The 20,187-nt window shown below is 39.7% G+C and overlaps 1 protein-coding gene across 1 annotated transcript in view; it reads right to left on the bottom strand.

Annotated features, from left to right (window-relative positions):
* AP-2alpha (adaptor protein complex 2, subunit alpha) overlaps positions 1-20,187 on the bottom strand; it is a 267,807-nt gene that overhangs the window by 131,004 nt on the left and 116,616 nt on the right. Inside the window, exons 3-5 of the mRNA XM_067143004.2 lie at positions 8,832-9,043; positions 2,045-2,133; positions 1,858-1,962 (exon numbers count right to left, since the gene is read on the bottom strand). Of these exons, the coding sequence (XP_066999105.2) occupies positions 1,858-1,962; positions 2,045-2,133; positions 8,832-9,043 (406 nt within the window). The remainder of the gene's footprint in view (positions 1-1,857; positions 1,963-2,044; positions 2,134-8,831; positions 9,044-20,187) is intronic.

Raw genomic sequence — 20,187 nt, 5'->3', positions numbered from 1 at the left:
AAGAAGAATCTACCCCGTAAAAAAATACTGTACAAGAATAAATAAATATTTATTATTTTCGATCCGGATAAACCGGAGATTTGGATTAATGAGGGCTGGATAAACGAGGTTCTTATGTACATTATTTACACAAATTGACCTCACTTCTTGCAAAAACTTTTGTCTTCAATGTCAAAAAATTAAAAATTAACTTGAAATTGACAAGCCTACCATAACGTCTCATACGGAATCGATGTCCATTGTTGCTGTCTGTATTTGAAACGGAACAGCAACAATGGACATTTGTCAATTTGTGTAAATAATTTATATATATCTTTTGCATTTCCCAAATAGTCCTTAGAAAGTTGGGTTCTTCCATTTTCTTTTTTTTTAAATACATTTTTTCAGTTTCTGATTTGAGTCTTGTAATCTACCACATGATTTTATGGCGGATGAAGTTTCAAATAGAGACGAAACATGTCCCTAAATATTTTTAATATGTTTTTAATTAAATAGTTCACTTGTAAAGTGATGTGTATTGATTGGGTGGACCAAAACCTAACATTGTTCCTTAGTTTTAACTGTATCAATACCGATCTACACAATGAAGTTCGTAAATTGTAATACTGTATGCCATCCGTGTTGCATAGGAGAATGAAGCTAGTCACCGATTGATTACAGACTAGTCTGGAGCGAGACTGTAAATACATTACTTGCAGTCATTACTAGTGTGCCATATTGTTATAGATGCTATAGATTATTTCACATTAAGAATGGCTCATGTTTTAATGTGTCTTAATTTTTAGTCAAGAATTTTTCTTTGCATAAAAGACACAATGTAGATTTTTATTATAAACATTGAAAAAAGTGCACTATTATGCAGATAAATACAGTAATTACTAACAAGCAACTAAAATTGGTACAATAAACACAATATTCTCTCAAACTTTATCTTATCAAATATTATACCAATATCTGTCACACACTTTCCATATCGTCGTTGTGCCTACAAAAACCATTAAGTGACATTTCAACTTAGAACTCTGACCTGAAAGGTTCCGTCATCTAAAGTTCAAAACAAAGTTCTGCTCTAAGTGATGTGTGTGCTGTGGATCAGTATTTTTCAGACAATAGTCACAGAGCTGTATTTCAAGGCATGACAACAATATGATCCTTGTGAGCTAAGTCAAGTTTAATCTGAAATCTGAGATGAAGATGTGAGAAGTCTTAGTTTGAATTTGATTAAACCTACCAACCAGGGCCCAGTATATGGTAACCAGGCTCTGTCTGTCCAAAGCCAGGATAAAGGGCAAGTGAAAGATTATTACCTCTTATTAAAAAAAAAAAAAACCCTTGGTCCAACTAGATTAGCTGGTAGCACCTTGTGAAAGTCCTTTGTCAGGGTTACAGTAGCATCTTTAATGGCAAATTTAGTGGTGGAGACCTTCAGAATGATGCAGTTTATGAACAAGGCATGCCAGTACTCTGCTGCCTCATATGAAGTAGAGGACTACCATAGGCTACTTGAGTTCACCTTGACAGAAAAGCCCTCAAATGCATTAGGCATAAGAAATATGAAGAAAAGGAAAAGAGGGATCGCTTTCAACAATAATAGAACAAGCCTCGTAGGAGGTTTGTACATTCCCACACCCACTCTGCTGGAGTGGAGAATCGATGATGTAAGGGTTGTGTTCAGGAAAATACGGCATCTGAACAATAGGGAAAGAATCCCTGTCAGGTAAGTGTTTGCTCCAAGACCTCTTCTATGAGAAGTCATTAGGACCATGCTTTCAGTGTATCTCTTCGTAAATTCTGTACATTTCAGTAAGACTTACAAAATAAGATTATTATCAGCAGTGTGATCAGTACCTAACTTACCCAGAAACTAGCAGTTTAGGAATTTCGTATCCAAAAGCTTCTGCCATTTCTTTGCTGCCAATGTTAGCTATACACTGAAGGGCAAGACTCACGTGTACTGGGTTCCTAGAACAACAAAAAGACATCAAGAACAATATGAAACAGACAATTAGCACTCTTACATTAAATGTCACTGTGTACCACTTACCTGGATGAGAGGTCATTCTTGATGCTCTGAATGATAAGCTTGATGAGATCGCTGTTAGTATTGACGAGAACCGAGATGAAGAGGTATCCCTACAAAAGAGGAATTCGTTTAATTTCTCCTGCAAGTACAAAATTAAATATGTTGTTCAATAAAAGTGGGAGAATTGCCAACAACTTAAATTAGAAAAGAAATGTAAGGCATTCGAGCATTTGGATGCGTACACGGGGCCTACAAGTTGCCAGGAGTAGAGCTCTACTGCCGTTTTTTTAATTTGGTCAATTCTCGACAATTTTGTTTTGGTCGTGACTTCTTACGGGTACACTTTTGTATGTGTATGTTCGCAGGAGCAAAGGTAAGCTATGTGATACTGTTGTATGTGAAAGGACAATGCGATAAATAATCGTAGGTGATCATACAACAATTCAACCTTATGTTGTCCACCATACTCATTGTATTGGCTCTTACGATAGTTTTCCATGGTCAGAACAGTAGGTTCGACCTGCCTTAAAGGTAGCAAAATATGTAGCTTCTTTCTACTCTCCTGTAAAGTTAGTGAAATGTCACGATAGCTTACCTCTGATGTCCAGAATTACAGTAAATGATTTCACTACTTAGAAAACCTGGAGAGTGCAACACAGGTCACTGACAAAGCAATTTGCAATAGAGCAAAAATGTTGTCCTAGGTTGCCTTAATCTGTAAACAAATAGACCTAGCATTCCTTAAGAGACTGGGCATGATAGCTGAGTGGCACAGTCACTTGCTTTTCAGCATGGCAACCTCAGATCAAATCCTGGTCAATGCATGTGGAATTTTCTAAATGAAAAGTCATGACCTCGTAGTTCAGATTTAAAAAAAAAAGGAGGTCCTGTGGCTCTGATAATGCCAAAAGTCACATAAAGGTACAAGCTTGCCTAATCTGCTTTAGGAAATCCCATCCGGTTATATATATGAAGGCTATTTCTCAATTAAGGACTGCTCATCCATCTCTCTTAAAATCTAACAAGTTCATACTTTGGCACATGCAAACTAACTCACGGCATCCCTTGTGCACAAACATGCACTTGTGTCCATGTTGCTTAGTACTGTGCAACGTTACTCATTAGAACAGTCAAGCGACCCACCACGTGAGAGATACAGTCATACAGTTCTTGACAGTAAGAATAGGTCACCAGCAGAGTGACATCACTAGTTCAGTGAAGTGTACAGTCCCAATGCTTTCAGTGATGGAAAAGGCCATAAGTTGGTAAGGTTATTCAGCAAGGCAAACTCAATTCAAGTCAAAGGTTGAGAGATGTTCATGAAAACCCATACTCTCCTCGGACATCTCTGATCAACAACGATATTCTGTGCTAGGTTGACACCACCCAACATGCAAATACATATTTCACACTACCCCCTCTGTTACGCACTTTCACACATTGCAAGGTCAGTTCCCTACAAAACTTATGGGATATGAACGCCATGTTGATTGGTCCATGTTGAATGATTACATAATTAAAAATATTTAGTTGTCATTTCCACCTTTTCAATACAAAATTTTTGCAATGCGATGCGGTTTACATTACAAGTAAAACATTTATTTGGCATTACTTTCGACCTAAGGTCAAGGTCATCAGCCAATAACACAAATTACATAACATATCAAATGGTCCATAAACAATGTACATATGCTGTAAACATTAATAAGAAACACGCAAGAGTTGAAATTAGATTTTAATATTGTGGTTTGATGCTATAAAGTTACAAGTTGAAGATGAAGAATAGTCACAAAGGTGATAGTTTTAAATTGATAAATTGCATCAAAATAAGGCACTTGACTGTCGTTGAAGGATGATTCAAGTTGATTTATCTAGATGTTTAAGATTTTTAAAACTTGCATATCATTCGTTACAAAGTTCTGATAGCTATACGTCATTATATGGTAGCAGTGGCATTTAGACAATATGCTGTGAATAATGTAGAAACATGGCACACTTATGCCAATGAAAGAGCTTCTAGTCTGTTGTCCTTAAAAGCTGAGGGCAACTGTTGCGCTTGAAGGTCAAATTATTTCTATGAAGTAGGTTGTGAAGATTCGCAATTCAATACGGAACAAGGGATCTGATAAATAATAATAATGAAAGCCAAATTAGTACGAGAACTGCTGAAGAAAAGGGGCCGGCGTGTGGAACATAGTAGTGTATAATTGATATGAAGGGAGGGGGAAAAAACTGGATAGGGCAGATCGGAGAGAGTGGGTAAGGGAGAGGGAAGCGAGGAGGGATTATTTTAAGGCAGGGCTGAGGGGTGCTGGAATAGGGGTAACTGCTGCTGAAAGGTACTGTGAATTGAATGAAAAATCTATTTCTGACCTGTTGTATTTTATTGCGTTAGGTTTTCAGCCAACGGCCAACACATGCAAGATTATAACCATAATTTCACCAATATTGAACAAGACATGGACATCCTCGTATTAGCAAACAAGGGCCCTTTACTCAACATAATGGAAAATTACTACATACACCTAGACCAATACTTTAATGCCAGTCACAATCTCAATGAAATCTCAGAGAAACCCAACACACTCTTCGATCTATTTATCACTTTCCTCAGAAACAATAATGCAGCCAACCTAAACTCAATCCTAAATTTAATCAAAGGTACTTTTCCAAGACAATTACACTTTCTCCCGCACCCTTCAGCCCCACCTTAAGCCCTCTTCCTAAGCCATATATAATTTTATATATGTCATTTCAATACAACAACTTACTGATTTCCATGATTATAATTTTTACAACACCCCATTTATACTTTATTCTTTGTTAAAAACCTCTTAGTATGTATATTCCTTGTATTATTAACTATTACCATAATAACATCTCATTTCACTTGTTATTCTTTAAAATAACATTTTCTTAGGATTTCACCAAAAGTGATCTTTGCTCCAATACGGCTGATGATGACCCCTAGATGGATCGAAACTAGTACCGTGTAATTTATAATTTTGTGAATATATTTTAGTATTGAAAAGGTGGAAACGTTTACGTTGTTATTATTATTATTACTTATATATTATTCTCAGTTCAATACGGACCAAAAACATGAAATTCATAACCATTAACATGTCCATATAACATGCCAGCCACTGTAGTCGAGTGATATTGTGATGACAAAGTCATTAACGGAAATTGCACGATGGATGCAAGCATTGTTCATTAGACAAATTCTCCTCCAAACTGCTGGTGATACAATGCGGCTATGGGTCAGGAAATGTTGTCCACGCATAGTACAGCAATAATATTGCCCTGCACAACTAGTTGTGGCATTTGGTTTCCCAGCATTTTTTTTTTTTTATGTGATCTGTTTACCTTCCAGGGTTGGTTTTCCCCCAGACTCTGAGGTATCCCACATCTATCACCTCAAGTGCAGTGTCCTGGAGCAAAAGAAGTTTAATAGGGGATATTCTGGGTAGGAGGACCAGTAACTAGCCCAGGTGGTCTCACCTGCTATGCTGAACAGAGTCCTTGTATGGAATGGAAAGATTGGAAGGGATAGGCAAGGAAGAGGGAAGGAAACAGCCGTGGCCTCAAATTAGGTACCATCCCAGTATTTATCTGGAAAAGTGGGGAAACCACAGAAAACCACTTCGCCTGGTGGGAATAATTCCCCCCCACAGTCTCTACTCAGTTGACCTTCTGAGGCTGAGTGGACCCCTGTTCCAATAGTACCAAAACATCAGAACCACCACCTTGCTGCATGTGCTGGACAGAGTGTCCAGACGTGAAGCCTGATCTGACTGCCTCCAAACACGGTTGCTGACGATCAACAGCAACAAGGGTTACTCAATACTCATCAGTGAAAAAGACTTTACGTCAATTCTAAAAAGACCAACATAAAGTTGAGCCTAACTAGCGTTGCAATGGACGTCAAGAATGAAGTTTTGTGTAACCTGGTCCTCACAATTTGAGTTGAAACTCAGACTGTAGCTACCCAAAAATCGTTATTCAGCAGGGTAGCATTGAGTTCATGGTTCCTCTGAGCTAAAATTTGAAGGTAACAGTCATCAACTGTAGTCACAGACTTTAAGACAACCTGTGCGAGCCATATCATCAACAGTTTCTGCGCTGCTTCCTTGTTCAAACGGACACTGATTATGGCCCAAACAATGAGCAACAGCCTTTGTTGACCATTCTTCATGACAAAATGCAATTATGCGTACACACTCACATGTCAACATTGCACATCATGTCATCCTAGATTCTCACTACAGTGCTTGTGCTTGGAACAAACCTCTAATGCTTGCACACTAGTACAACAACTACAACTGAAATATTGCCTCCTATTTCAGCATGGCATTCTACCTGTGGGTTGGGATGCGTGCAGTTGTATGTTAAAGATCTTAAGGGTCGTCACTCCAGGCTGCATACGATAGGTCAACATTGCAACACAGTTGGATGACTCTCAGCGGTGATGCAAAACTATAGCAGGATGTTTTGCCTAGTTGTAAGACCTCTTAAAACAATCACTACCACCACCACTACCTGATGCAAAACATTTTTTGATTGTGTTAAAACATCCATCCTAAATTATTTTGTTCATAGTTATCCAAACTAATCAAAAGATAATTTAGGTTGGACTGTATATTGATGGCGAAATATTAATTTACAATACTGTGCTACTGTTTTGAGTATTATAGATCACAATCTTTTAAACTACATTTAAAACAATTTCCCTTCCTTATAAATAAGGACCATAAAAATACGATAAAAAACAAAGGGAATCAAATAAAAACAGGATTTTATTTTTTAAAACAATTTATTGAAACACAAGGCAATTAGAATTTATTTTTTAAATAGTTTTCTGCTTTGGAAATGCATTTGTCCCAACATATGCACAGTTTTTTGATGTCCTCATTGTAAAAAGAACAGGATCGTGTCACCAGCCAGTTGCGCACGAAGTCTTCCACACTCGTCACCTTCAAATCGTTGCCCTCCTAGAGCTTCTTTAAGCGGTCTGAACAAATGGAAATCACAGAGTGATAAGTCTGGGCTGTAAGTGTAGTCCTGAGCATTTCCTGTAGCCTGAAGACAGCTAGAGCTGCAGTATTGGGCCACGCCTGTCGTGGAGGAGGATGACCTGTCGAATCTGTTGCTCTCATCTTTTGCGGCGATATGCAACACTCTCCTTGTTCAACCGATCGCAGTAGTAAGCAACAAAAAATCAATCAGCAAAATGCCTTGCCGATTGAAAAAAAAACTGTTGCAAGAACCTTGCCAGCTGACAGTCAGGTTTTGCCTTTCACTGGTGCTGCCTCCCTTTTCCTCAGCCACTCCTTGATGGTTTGTTTGGATTCGGAGTGTAGTGGTGGATGCACGTTTCGTCGCAGGTGACGATCTGACTCAAAAATGCATCACCTTCTTCTGCAAACCTTGCTGTAAGTCTCTGACTGACCTCCAAACGTCTCAACTTCAGATTTTCGGTCAAAAGGCAAGGGACCCATCTGGAACACACTTTACAGAACTGTACTGTAGGTAGTTTGTGATGACTGCTTGACAGGTCCCATAAACGATTCAGACTTTTTCTGCAATTTCTGGTGCTCTCACCCGTTGATCGTCATGAATGTCTTTAACCGCATGAATGTTTTTGTCTGTAATGCTGGTTGAGGACGGCGATTGTATTGCTGATTTTCCACATGTTCTCGTCCTTTAACTTTTTATGCCAGGCAAACACACACATCCTTGACAATGAACAACGAACTGCGCAGTCAATCTCTGGCAAATTTCCACCACTGTAACTCCTCCATAAGCAAGAAATTTTATAATTACGCATTGCGCAGTGGAGGGGTGCACCTGTTGCTCTGACATTGTAAGCGTTACTGACGAAACGGCGGAAAATATCTAACAGCACGCTCTCCCCACTCTTAACGGTCCCGCCTAAGCATAGCAGAAACGCGGGGCCAGTCCTATCAACTGTTGATGTTCAGGAACAAAAATCCAGTTTATATTTCATCGCCCTTCGTATACTAACAGAGAAACTAAACTCTTAGCACTTTATATACGGTAAGCTGTTAGTGGTGGTTTGGGATAATTTCTTTTTATGTTGCACCAACACAGACATGTCTTATGATGATGGGATAGGAAAGGACTGCGAGGGAAGGAAGTGTTTGTGGCCTTAAGGTACAGCCCCAGCATTTGCCTAGTGTGAAAACAGGAAAACCATGGCAATCATCTTCAGGGTTGCTGATAGTTGAGTAGAACTATCTCCCAAATACAAGGTGACAGCTATGTGACCAAAACCATGCAACAACTCACTCAGTGGTAAGTAAATTTACTTAAGGCCTAATGTTTTACTTGTCTACATTGTAATGGAATGCCAAAGATACTTTCCTTTCTACCTTCATCCAACAACCTCTCCCACTGGAGGCCAAGGTTCAACCAGCCATCCACAGAGGGAGTTAGCCTTTCAAATGACTGCAAGCTAAGTAGAATAATACTGACTAAACTTCAAATCAATTTAATGTATCAGAACTTTAATGGAATAAAACTGCTGGAAGCCATTTGTTCAAGTCTTTCTGAACAGACCCAATGACCATCTGAGAACAGAACAGGCTTATGGTCATGGCTCAAAGGAAAGTGATATCCCTGTCTCCATAAGCCAGAACACACTTCCTACACTGCATATCACGAACAAGGAATGTGACTTAAAGACTGTAGCTGTTAAGTGATTATCAGCTTGCAGGAACAAGGAAGAACAAACCCTGTCGACATAACTGCAACGTTATTACTATAGTAGCTCCCATGTACTTACGATTTGTTTCTCTGAGTATTTATTGGAGGATAATAAGTTGACTGCCTCCATGTGGCCGAAGTCAATGTCATGTCCCAGGAGGAAGATGAAGAGGAGCTTACAGACATATTTCTTCTTTTGATAGCCATCTAGAGTTTTGTCACCTTTAAATTTACTTCTTATGTTAGCAAGCTCCTTGTTTATTCTCTTGATTTCAGCTTCCTTGCTCTTACCTGAAACAGAAACAATACAAGTTAAGATGAAACAGTAGTAATGATATTGTACATATCCACCATCTTTATTTTACCTAACATCAAGCTCCACTGCTAGATGGTTAGCGTCTCTTTAGTCTAAGGGGAGGGGTCCCAGGTTTGATTCCTGGGCAGGTTGGGGGATATTAACCTTAACTGGTTAAATCTTATGTTATAGATGTTGATTCATGTGTGTCGGGGGTTGAGTGTTTGTGATGACTTCAACATTAGAAATCGTGTTAAGTAAGGCCCCATCCTCAAAGACATACAGATTATCTATAGGCTGTCTACTGGAAAAAGACCTGCCACCAGGCCTCTCTAGAGACCATATCATCATCATGCCTAATACACAGGTTAGGTTTCAAGAAAACAATGTAGAATGTACTCTAACATCTTCATTATCACCGAAAAGTGATGGCACATGAATTTAGATGGATGATGGAAGAATAAAGTTTTCAACCCATTGCAAAGAAACAGATGAACTGCTCAAAAGTCAGCTGGAGAAAAAATGGATCCAGCAAGGATTTATTCTAGTAGTCAATCAATCAATCAACTACTGATCTGCATTTAGGGCAGTCGCCCAGGTGGCAGATTCCCTATCCGTTGTTTTCCTAGCCTTTTCTTAAATGATTGCAAAGAAATTGGAAATTTATCGAACATCTCCCTTGGCAAGTTATTCCAATCCCTAACTCCCCTTCCTATAAACGAGTATTTGCCCCAATTTCTCCTCTTGAATTCCAACTTCATCTTCATATTGTGATCTTTCCTACTTTTAAAGACACCACCCAAACTTATTCGTTTACTAATGTCCTCCCACGCCATCTCTCCACTGACAGCTTGGAACATACCACTTAGTCGAGCAGCTCGTCTCCTTTCTCCCAAGTCTTCCCAGCCCAAACTTGGGAACATTTTTGTAACGCTACTCTTTTGTCGGAAATCGCCCAGAACAAATCGAGCTGCTTTTCTTTGGATTTTTTCCAGTTCCTGAATCAAGTAATACTGGTGAGGGTCCCATACACCGGAACCATACTCTACATGGGGTCTCAGAGACAAATATGCTCTCTCCTTTACATCCTTACTACAACCCCTAAATACCCTCATAACCATGTGCAGAGATCTGTACCCTTTATTTACAATCATATTTATGTGCTTACTCCAATGAAGATCTTTCCTTATATTAATACTGAGGTATTTACAACTTCCCACGCATGAATTTTTGTAGGTCCAATCTGCAAAGGATTACCTATGGTGTACTGTAAGGAGATAGAAGCCTACAGCAACTTGTCCTTTCAATTCAAATGATAACATGCCATGGAATCAGCATTATTTTTTTTTATTTTTTTTTTAATGTTACCTCATAACATCAGATTCACACCTGAATAAAAGACTTTGTAACTTGCTGACAATATCAATTCAATAGCTATTTACAGTGGCAACACATTGATAGGATGCAGATAAATCTCAGATGAGCAATTCACCAACACATGACACAGAAAACAATGTAATTCGATAAGAAACTTCTGCTTCAATGCTAGTAATTATGAGGCATCAACTGATGAACCAAGTAGCAGAATCCAGTTATTATCCACTACATGATTTAATCACACATTTATTAATAATATGAATGAGACAGAAGTATTTATAGAAATATTTCTATTATTTTCTACTTTTGTTCACAGATAGTTCATAAATTTTCTTGCTTTGTTGTAAAGCTACCCAACTATCACAAATACTAAAAATGAGTGTTGCATCCTTTGACATGAACGATAGTTTATACGCGTGCATTCTACACTCCTGATTGACTCTTGAAGAATGATAACCTATTCTCCACTTATAGGAACCCTAGGTTGTTTCATCATGCTGAAAAGAAAAAAAAAAAAATCAGTTCAACACATTCCAATCCCGCCGCATGGGATTTAAGTCACGGCTCAGGGTCAACTACTCCAAAGCTAGTAAATGAATGTCAAGAATGATACCACTCCATACCACAACAGAGCCTAATCTGAAAGGTAACATACGTGTACATCATCATCATCATCATCATCATGGGTTGCTGTTCCTAGCTTTCCTCCATTTCTCCCTGTCCAATGGATCCTTGTGCAGTCTCTTTACCCTCTGCATCCTCTGCCACAGTTTTTTCATCTCTTATTCGGCCTCCCTCCTGCTAGTCTTTCCACCACCTGCAGGCTGCTTACCGTCCATCCCACCAATTCCTCTCTTCTCGTAACGTATCCATACCATAGCAGTCTTTTGTTGTATCTTCCTTGATAATTCCACAACACCGCACATCTGATGTTAACTCATCCCGTATGCTATCCATGCGTAGTTTGCCCATCGTCCACATCAACATTCTCATTTCCACCACATTTAATTTTTTCTCATAGATTTTCTCCCCTGGCCAAACTTAAAAAGACAGTCATATGTAAATCCAGAAAACCTACAAACTCGTAATCTTAGGAATTGAAATGACAAAACAGAGATAAGAGCAGAGAAAGGAAAGCTGTGCTGGAAAGATGAGAGGTATCCGTGGTAGGTACGAAAATAAAAGTGGAGGGGGGGGGGAGTGGAGGGAAAAGACTAGAATTTAGTGAAAGAGCAGGAGATTTCTTTTAAACCACCACTTTCTAACAAATATATTTTGTTTTCCATTATTAACGGACAAGACGAAAATTGAAATTTTATAGTTTTTCAACAAAATAGTTTTGTAAGGCATGAAAAGCGTTATTTTCTGAAAGATACTTCTAAAACACCACTAGATTCCTTTACGATTTTTTCGATTTTTTATAATCATTTTCACAATTTTCCTTGTCAATGTATTGATGACTATGCGGTTTTACACCTGAAGCCAAGCATGACAAAAAAAAAAAAAAAAAAAAAAAAAAAAACATCGCCGGTTAACACGACTAAGCAACGAAAATCTAAATTCATGAATTCTGTTATCGTTGGTACGGTAAAACTGTATATGACAAATGACCGGAAGTTGTATTCCCCATAACTTTTGATTACTGTGTGTAGCACTTTTCAATAGGACCAATAACATAGGTATTTAAAAATTTAATTTACGAGTCTTTCCTTAAGCTACCATTTCATCCAGCGTGAATAAAATTATTTAGCCTAGACTGTAGTTCCTTATTTCCCGACTTCACATACTAATTTTTATTAAATTATGTTCGGCGTTAATATAGACTTGGGTGAGGCCGAAATTTATTAATTCTGTTATAGCCGGTACGATAAAAGTTAATAACACAAGTAGTCGAAAAATGTCATTCTACAGAATGTAATCGATAGGACCACTACCGATATTGGAGAATTGTATTTTAGGTCTTCCCTTAAACTACCAATGAGCCCTTGCTGGCAAGATGTGGTGTTTACAGTGCGCTATGTCTTCTGGTATGGGCTAGAGCAATTTGTTACGTTCATTGACCTGTCTTAGTCTCATCCTTGGCTTTGACAATATGAAAGTGACTGACGTATGAGCGATGCTAGGAATACCATTCCTTATGCAGCCAGTCCCAGTTATGATTGGTATGAAAATATCGCCCATAGGGTCGGTTGGTGCATGCATTTCAATGGGCTTGGCAAACACATGCAATAGCAACTTCTGTCTCGGTGAGGAAAGCAACGGGGAAACTACCTCACTCCTCATTTCCCTATTATGCCTCTTCAGTGACGCCTTCAGTGAGCTGTGGAGGAACAGACCAGCCTTCGAGCTGAATACCCAACAACAAACTACCATTTCACGCAAAGTGAATAAAAATTGTATAGCCTAGAATATAGAGCTGCATTCGCCTACTGTACATAAGTTGCTGATTCTCATTAATTCTCTTCTGCCATTTTCTAGTGATGCGCGTACATACCGTACATACAGTACAGAGATGACTGAAAAAAAAATTAAGTGCATTTCCTTATTAGTATGGCCATGGACGAAACAGAAATACCATTATTTTCAAATTCTGAGCAATTTACAGACAAAACTCTTATTTCTGGTATCGTGGAATATGTTATGGAGTTGAGCTGAGCGAGGATGAAGTCATCTGCGACAGACACAGGCAACGAACATTCCAGTTAGCTACGTCGTAAATGTTCCAAGATTCGTAGGACATAGGAAGGACAAAGTGTGCCACATTGGAACAATAACATGCGAAGGCATGTAGAAATGTAGCTCCGCGAACTCTCCTCCTTCGAGGGAAGTCACACCAAAACACAAAGCTCACTCCATATTCATGTACTCTAGCGAAGACTATGTGGATATGTTACTCGCCTATGGAGAAACTTGACAGAATGCACAACAGGCACAACGCCTGTATTAAGAACGCTGTCCGGATAGGCAACCGACAGGCATGACATTTAGGTGTGTGCAAAAACGTCTGCGTGCAACTGCATCTCTGGGAAGGACGCTGTCCGAGATATCCCGTGACATCTGCTCATAATGAAGAGGTACGGAACGCTATCCGGCATAACCCTCACACTAGCACACGGGCCATCGCACCGGAGACGGACATCAGCCGGGCGTCTGTTATGCGGATATTGCAAACCCATCGTTTCCACCCGTACCATCTACACTTACAACAGGAGCTCCTCGATCATAACTTCGAAGTCCGGGTGGCGTTCTGTCAATGGACCATAAAGCATGTGGATACTAGTCCTTTTTTAACGACCATCTTATTCACAAACGAATCGCTGTTCCAAAGCAATGAAACCGTTAATCGCCTCAATGTGCGCGAATGGAGTGTGTATAATCCCCATTGGGCACGCCAGGCCGTTTTTTCAGGTACAGTGGGGCGTAAACGTTCGGTGTGGCATCGTGGGAGTATCACCTCATTACTCCATTTCTTTAAAGACAATTTTGACAGGAGCGCGGAATCTGTGGAATATGGGACACTCCTTGAGCGATGTAGAATGCGGTTTCAATAAGACAGGTCTCCACCACACGCGTAGACGGTCGTCCATAACCATGTCCATGCGCCGTATCCAGATTGTTTAACATCGCACTAATACATCGAATGTTTTCGGCTAAGGAAGGATGGGAAAGGACTAAGAATGGAAAGGTAGCTGCCGTATCCCTGCATTTGCCTGGTGTGTAAATGAAAAACCACGGAAAACCATCTGTAGGGCTGCAGACGGTGGGATTCAACCCCAATATATCCCGAACGCAAACTCAGAGCTGCGCGACCCTAACGCACGGCAAACTCCCTCGGTCGTACCGTTGCCTATGAGATACACAAGGCCGGGAAATACAGCACACTAGACTCGGCCTCGAGATACTTCCGACAAGCGCCGCTAGAATTCTCTTTACTGAGCTGTCTCGCGCGCTCATTGCAACACGTTCCAGTACGAAAACCTATAAAAATTCATTAAAACTAGCAATTTCAGAAGACACACAACAGAAGTGAGATTTTAAAAAATAGACCCAGAGCAGTTGTATGACTTACTTTCTACAACGTATTTCTTACACTTTGCTTAAACGAAACAATTCACGAAATAAGAAGAGAAGTCTATTAGCGAGTTTGTCACTTCCAGTTTTCACTAATTCTGCCTCAGTGTATCCGATAAACTGATCGAGACTGCGGTCATAAATAACTTTGGGTTTAATCACAATCTTATAAATTGTCGGTTGTTCTACCTTTTCTTCCACACATCTGATGTAGCGACATTCGTATTGAAGCCGCTGTTTGAAGAACGATGTTACGCCCGTTTCGCCATTAGAAAATCCTATATAATTTTTCAGCATCTTCTGATGTGGTACAGTTAGGTACAGCAAGGCTCTCAAATCTGTAGTCTCTAGGTGCTTTCCTATGCCAGAGGACGCAAATTTTAACGTCGTTTCTCCGTATTTCACTTTTTCTTCTCGTAAGATTCAGTTTGTTCTAACAGGAATAAAACTCCCAAATGATCGTTTGTACCACTACTCTCAATTTGATTTACGTTTTGGTCAAGTTCAGATACCTTAAATCATTATTCTGATTTCATTACCGCATCCTACTTCTCAACATAAAGACTGTTTTCCATAATCTGGCATTTGAAATCTCATCAATATATATTTAGATTTAACATATACTCGTAGCCTTTCCTCGACATAGAAACGAGACTTTTAGGTACTTTTTTCTTTGTGGGTGACGTAGATCAGTTACATGCTGAAGATCCTTCCTGCGTTTGATACTTTTTTTTCTACTGGCCTTGCGTCGCACCGACACATAGGTCTTATGGCGACGATGGGACAGGAAAGGCCTAGGACTGGGAAGGAAGCGGCCGTGGCGTGAAAATGGGAAACCACGGAAAACCATCTTCAAGGCTGCCGACAGTGGGGTTCGAACCCACTATCTCCTGAATACTGGATACTGGCCGCACTTAAGCGACTGCAGCTATCGAGCTCGGTGATACTTTTCTGTTTTAAACAGGATAAACACTAAAAATCCAGAAAGAAATTCGTCGGGGATAATTCGCTTGATTGATATGCTTACACTGAAATCTGATGTATTAAAATGCAAGCTACATACTCGTGCCACGAAATAGCTTGCCTGCATTTGTCTTAAACCGCACTTCGAAGGAAAATTATGGAACGTCGCATTTTCTTGCTTTTTAGTGGTATCCGAAGTACATAGAGGTACGCAACAGTACACCATGCTTTTCAACCCCACGGACACTCACCGACAAAAACAATACGCCCAATAAATTTCATAAAATCAATACAACATTGCAATTACTCATCGCAATTACTCCGTACATCACAATGTTAAAGTCCGCCAAGAGCAGAACAGAAACCTGACATCTAGCGGCCAAATTATGAACACCGTCAGGCCGTCTTTTCAGCGGCAAATTAGACAAGAGTCTAGCTCCTGAGGGAGCAATAGTTTCGTGTTTCGCCGCATAGCGCTGCAAGAATCGGAGCACTTCGAAAAACGTCGGTGAATCAAGACATTGTAGTTGGTTGAATGTAATTCTTCGAGCACAAGACGACAGTGGTTTTAATCATGATAGTAATATTAAGGTTCAATTATGCCTGTACCCCTAAACATTTATTTAGAATAAAGGTGATCGAATCGAATGTCTATGAATGTGGTAAATTAGTCGGTACAACAAATCATGTTTCTTCCCGGTGTGAGAAATTCAATCAACGGAAAAAAAAAAAAAACTTCAGAAATTAATAAAGTTGGGTTTTACACTGCCATTGAATGTATCTTGTCTGTTATATAACCCCACAACTCAAGTGGCAGTGTTAACGCTTCATTTCCTTTCGGGAAAGCAAACTAACAGTGTAATTCTACTAATATAACTAACAACCTCCTTTATATGTGATTCGGTCTTGTATGATTGGTAGTTAAATGTTGTGATGAATCACACTGGCGAGAAAATATAGTACCCTGTATCTCTGTGTATTTTTATCCCGCGATTATAATGTATATCCCATCAGCAAGAATCGACTTTCATAGATATGTACTTTAAATAGCACAACAAGATATTCAGAATCACCCTTAATATAAGAATTGTAAATATTAAAGAGGTTCAGTGGCTGAACGGAGACTATATAACGCGGTGTCCAATAACGATCAAGAGAAGAAATAATTCTTCGAGGCAGCAATGCAGTTAGGAGCGCGTAGCCGTGAGCTTGCATTCGGGACTTCGAACCCCACTGTCGGCAGTTCTGAAGATGGATTTCCGTGGTTTCCCATTTTCACACCAGGCACATGCTGGGCTGTACCTTAATTAAGGCTACGGCGGCTTCCTTCCCACTCCCAGCCCTTTCCTGTGTTGTGTGACAAAGCCAATTTTAAATATATAGGTCTATATTCACACTATGTAGTATTTTCATATCAACCAGGACGTGAACCCTCCAGTTCGAACGATCTGATTCGTATGAACTCTTATTGAATTACTGTGTGTTATATTTATTTATTTTTATTAAACGTTATAAAAATACCACTCTTCTACATAAAACATTTTTTTACTTTGTAATGTGCTTTTATGGGGAGTCCGAGACCTTGGAACGAAACGAGACTTCGCCTCTACAGCAACGCTAGCATTCCGAGTCGCCTGCATCTTCGAAGAATCCCGTGAAATGGTGGAAATGACAAAGCTGAAAAAGAACTGTATTTTGTGTGCAAGTTATTCTCGTAATACCAATTGGAATCGTGTTGAGGAACGGAGGGATAGCCTGACATCTAGTGGCACTATTTGAACTGCTGCTCCGATTATTTCCTTTAAGAGCTATATGGCAAAACATGAAACTATTGCTCCCTCAGGAGCTAGACTTGTCAAATTAGTAGCTATGTCCCGGCCTTTTATATCTCGTAGGCAACGGTCGTACCCAGGTAACGAATAGGAAGGGGAGGACCTGCCCTTGGTCCGCCAGATTACCCAATCTTACGCCCCTGGATTTTTTTCCTGTTTGGCCATGTGAAGTAACTAGTGTATGCATAGGAGTCTGTCAATCCTGTTCACCTTAGACAGATCATCACCGAGGCATGCCGATCCGTTACGCCACATATGTTGTAACGTGCCAGACGGTCCTTATAGCATCACGCGCAGCTATGTATGGACCACAGAAGTCCACAGTTCGACTGCTTTAAACGACGTAGGTAAATGAAATCCTGTCACATATTTCCTAGCCTCGTCCAACCAGCTCCATGCTCTATGCCGCGATAGCAACGGCCTTTTTCTGCCGCAAACAAATCTGTTTTAGAAACTAGTTAGTATGCAACCTTGCCACATTGCAGGCAATTAGCGGTAAAAAGTAACCAAAAAATAGAAAACATTAGGCCTACTTGCGTGTGATTCGAACCTCCGAGGCCTGTACACTATCATACTCCAACTATGCCCCTCTCAAGGGGGTTACTTCGATGCTTGGCACGCAGCAGGAAGTTCCCAGCCTGCCTGTTCCTGGTCTGCGTGTGGAACTCCTGTTGTACGTGTTCTTTGTAGTCTGTGCTCGTTTTACGGGTACATTCAGGGTACTCAATGGTTTAATAGTGGTGGTCACGATTCCTGCCGTCTTCTAGCCCGTAACCACACATCGCGCAATATTATCCCAGATTAGGGAGAGGGACCGATGTTCTTCAGGATTCTAGTAAACGCGGAAGGTTCCATAAAACTAGATCATAAGGGGCAGATGGGACACCAGGTATATACAGTGAATCACAAAAGTAATTGGGCACTGGCGCTATTTTAGACCTTTATTAATAGAACAAAATAATATAGGAATCCTGGCAAAAAATGAAATGGGACAAGTGTAATAAATAACAATCTTCTTACTTAAAAACTTAACAAAAACAACAAACAGTAATACTTAAGAAACATGCCCAATACTGCAACCACACATTTTTCGGGCGACATGTGAATCAAACACACCACAGTACATTTCAATACGTTGTATGAAGTCCCTTTCGCTTTATCACTTGCTCCAAGCGTTTAGATATGCTGTGAATGAATTCTGTCGAGTAATCTGGACTTAGTCTCCATTCTTCCATTATTATATCCTTTAAAGCTTTTCTTGATATCAGTGGCGTTTGATTCCGGACTCTGAGGAAGTGTATCCGAAACTTTAGGGCAATTATACAGCGTCCAGTCGCTAAATATCCTATTTATATTTCGGGGTCATTGTCTTGTTATAATTTGACCTTGCCCGAAAGCCCTAAATTTTCAGCACTTTTCGGTAAGGTCTCTTTTAGAACATTCAGGTACTTATGCTTGTCCATTTTATCTTCAATGAAAACTAATTCGCCCACCACAGATGGAAGACATGGCACTCAAAATCATGATACGTCCACCTCCGTGTTTAACTGTGGGTTGCAGATTCTTCGACTGAAACTCTTCATTTGCTTCTCTCCAAACCATAGTTCTGTTTGAAGAGAACATCTGCACTTTCATCTACAAAAATTACTTCGTCTCACCAACCGACAGGTTTATGTACTGATTCGCCAAGTCCAATCTTTTCTTTCTATTTCTCACATTTCTTCCTGCTCACTCTGCCATTACACCGTTCTCTTGTGATAATTCTCAGCAGAGTTTCCTTCCCATATTCCTGAAGCACCGCTGCAGAAAGTTTCGTTGCCGGTAACTTTTGATTTTTCTTAATACTACAGTTTCCTCTCTTCTGTTCAGCTTCCTTGGTCGCCATGTTTTAGGTTTGTCTTCAGTTCTATCTTCTCCGTTGAATCTTATCATATCACCTGCAGTACTCACTTATTTGTAACAATGCGGCAATATGTCTTTTAAAACGCCCTTTAGCATGATGGAAAATAACAAATCGTCTCTTTTCAAATGATTTATTTTTTTCTTTTCCGCCCCATCGTACTGTAAAACGATCGTGTTTACAGAACAGGAACGAAGGGCATAATGAGTTTAGTCTGCCTACTACCACCACCCCTCCCCCACTCCCACCTGCCCCTGCCTGTGCGACAAGTGCCCGAATATTTAAGTGGTTGCATATTGTGGTGCTCTGTAACTAAAATAGAATTGCAGATAATTTCATTTTGGGCTTCAAATGTTGAAACAGTACTTCAAATTATAAAACATAATAGGGTGGTCGAATACTTTTGTGATTCAGTTTCCTTGTTACTTCATTCGCTGTAAATAGTTTGAAAATTGTACTGTCAAGCTAGAAATACCCTAGTCCTAATGACACGAAGTTCATCCAATGAATTCTGATTTTATGTTACTGAACAGCAGAATATATCTTTATGTAAGCGTTTCTTTGAACCACGTTCACCCGCGATATATCAGATCCCTATTCACTGTTCCACGGTTCAGACTACCTTTGATTACTTGAGACGAGTTGATAATCTCGTTTTGCCGTTACAACTACCACAATACGATACTCCTACTAAACAATTGTCAATTAAAACAGTAAGTGATGCACACTGCGTGTTCGAGACCTACATTGGCTGTGGATATCAAAATGAAAATACAGTATTCAATTTCCAAAACACACTGACTAATGAAAAGTTAACGCAGTGATCTTCCAATTAAAAGGAAAGTTACGGCAACCATTTCGGTTAATGTATACAAAGTGTTTAAGTTTTGTTATTTCGATTCCTGAACTCGACAAAATAGGTGAAAAGTTTTCAGTACACATCAACGGTTGTGCAAGGTTACTCTACGAGTGCCGCGGACTTATCGAAACTAAACAA

The sequence above is a fragment of the Anabrus simplex genome, chromosome 3, assembly GCF_040414725.1.
Source record: "Anabrus simplex isolate iqAnaSimp1 chromosome 3, ASM4041472v1, whole genome shotgun sequence".
NCBI classification, from domain to species: domain Eukaryota; kingdom Metazoa; phylum Arthropoda; class Insecta; order Orthoptera; family Tettigoniidae; genus Anabrus; species Anabrus simplex.
Note: the sequence above shows the minus strand (reverse complement) of the source record. Positions and strands in the feature narration are given on the sequence as shown.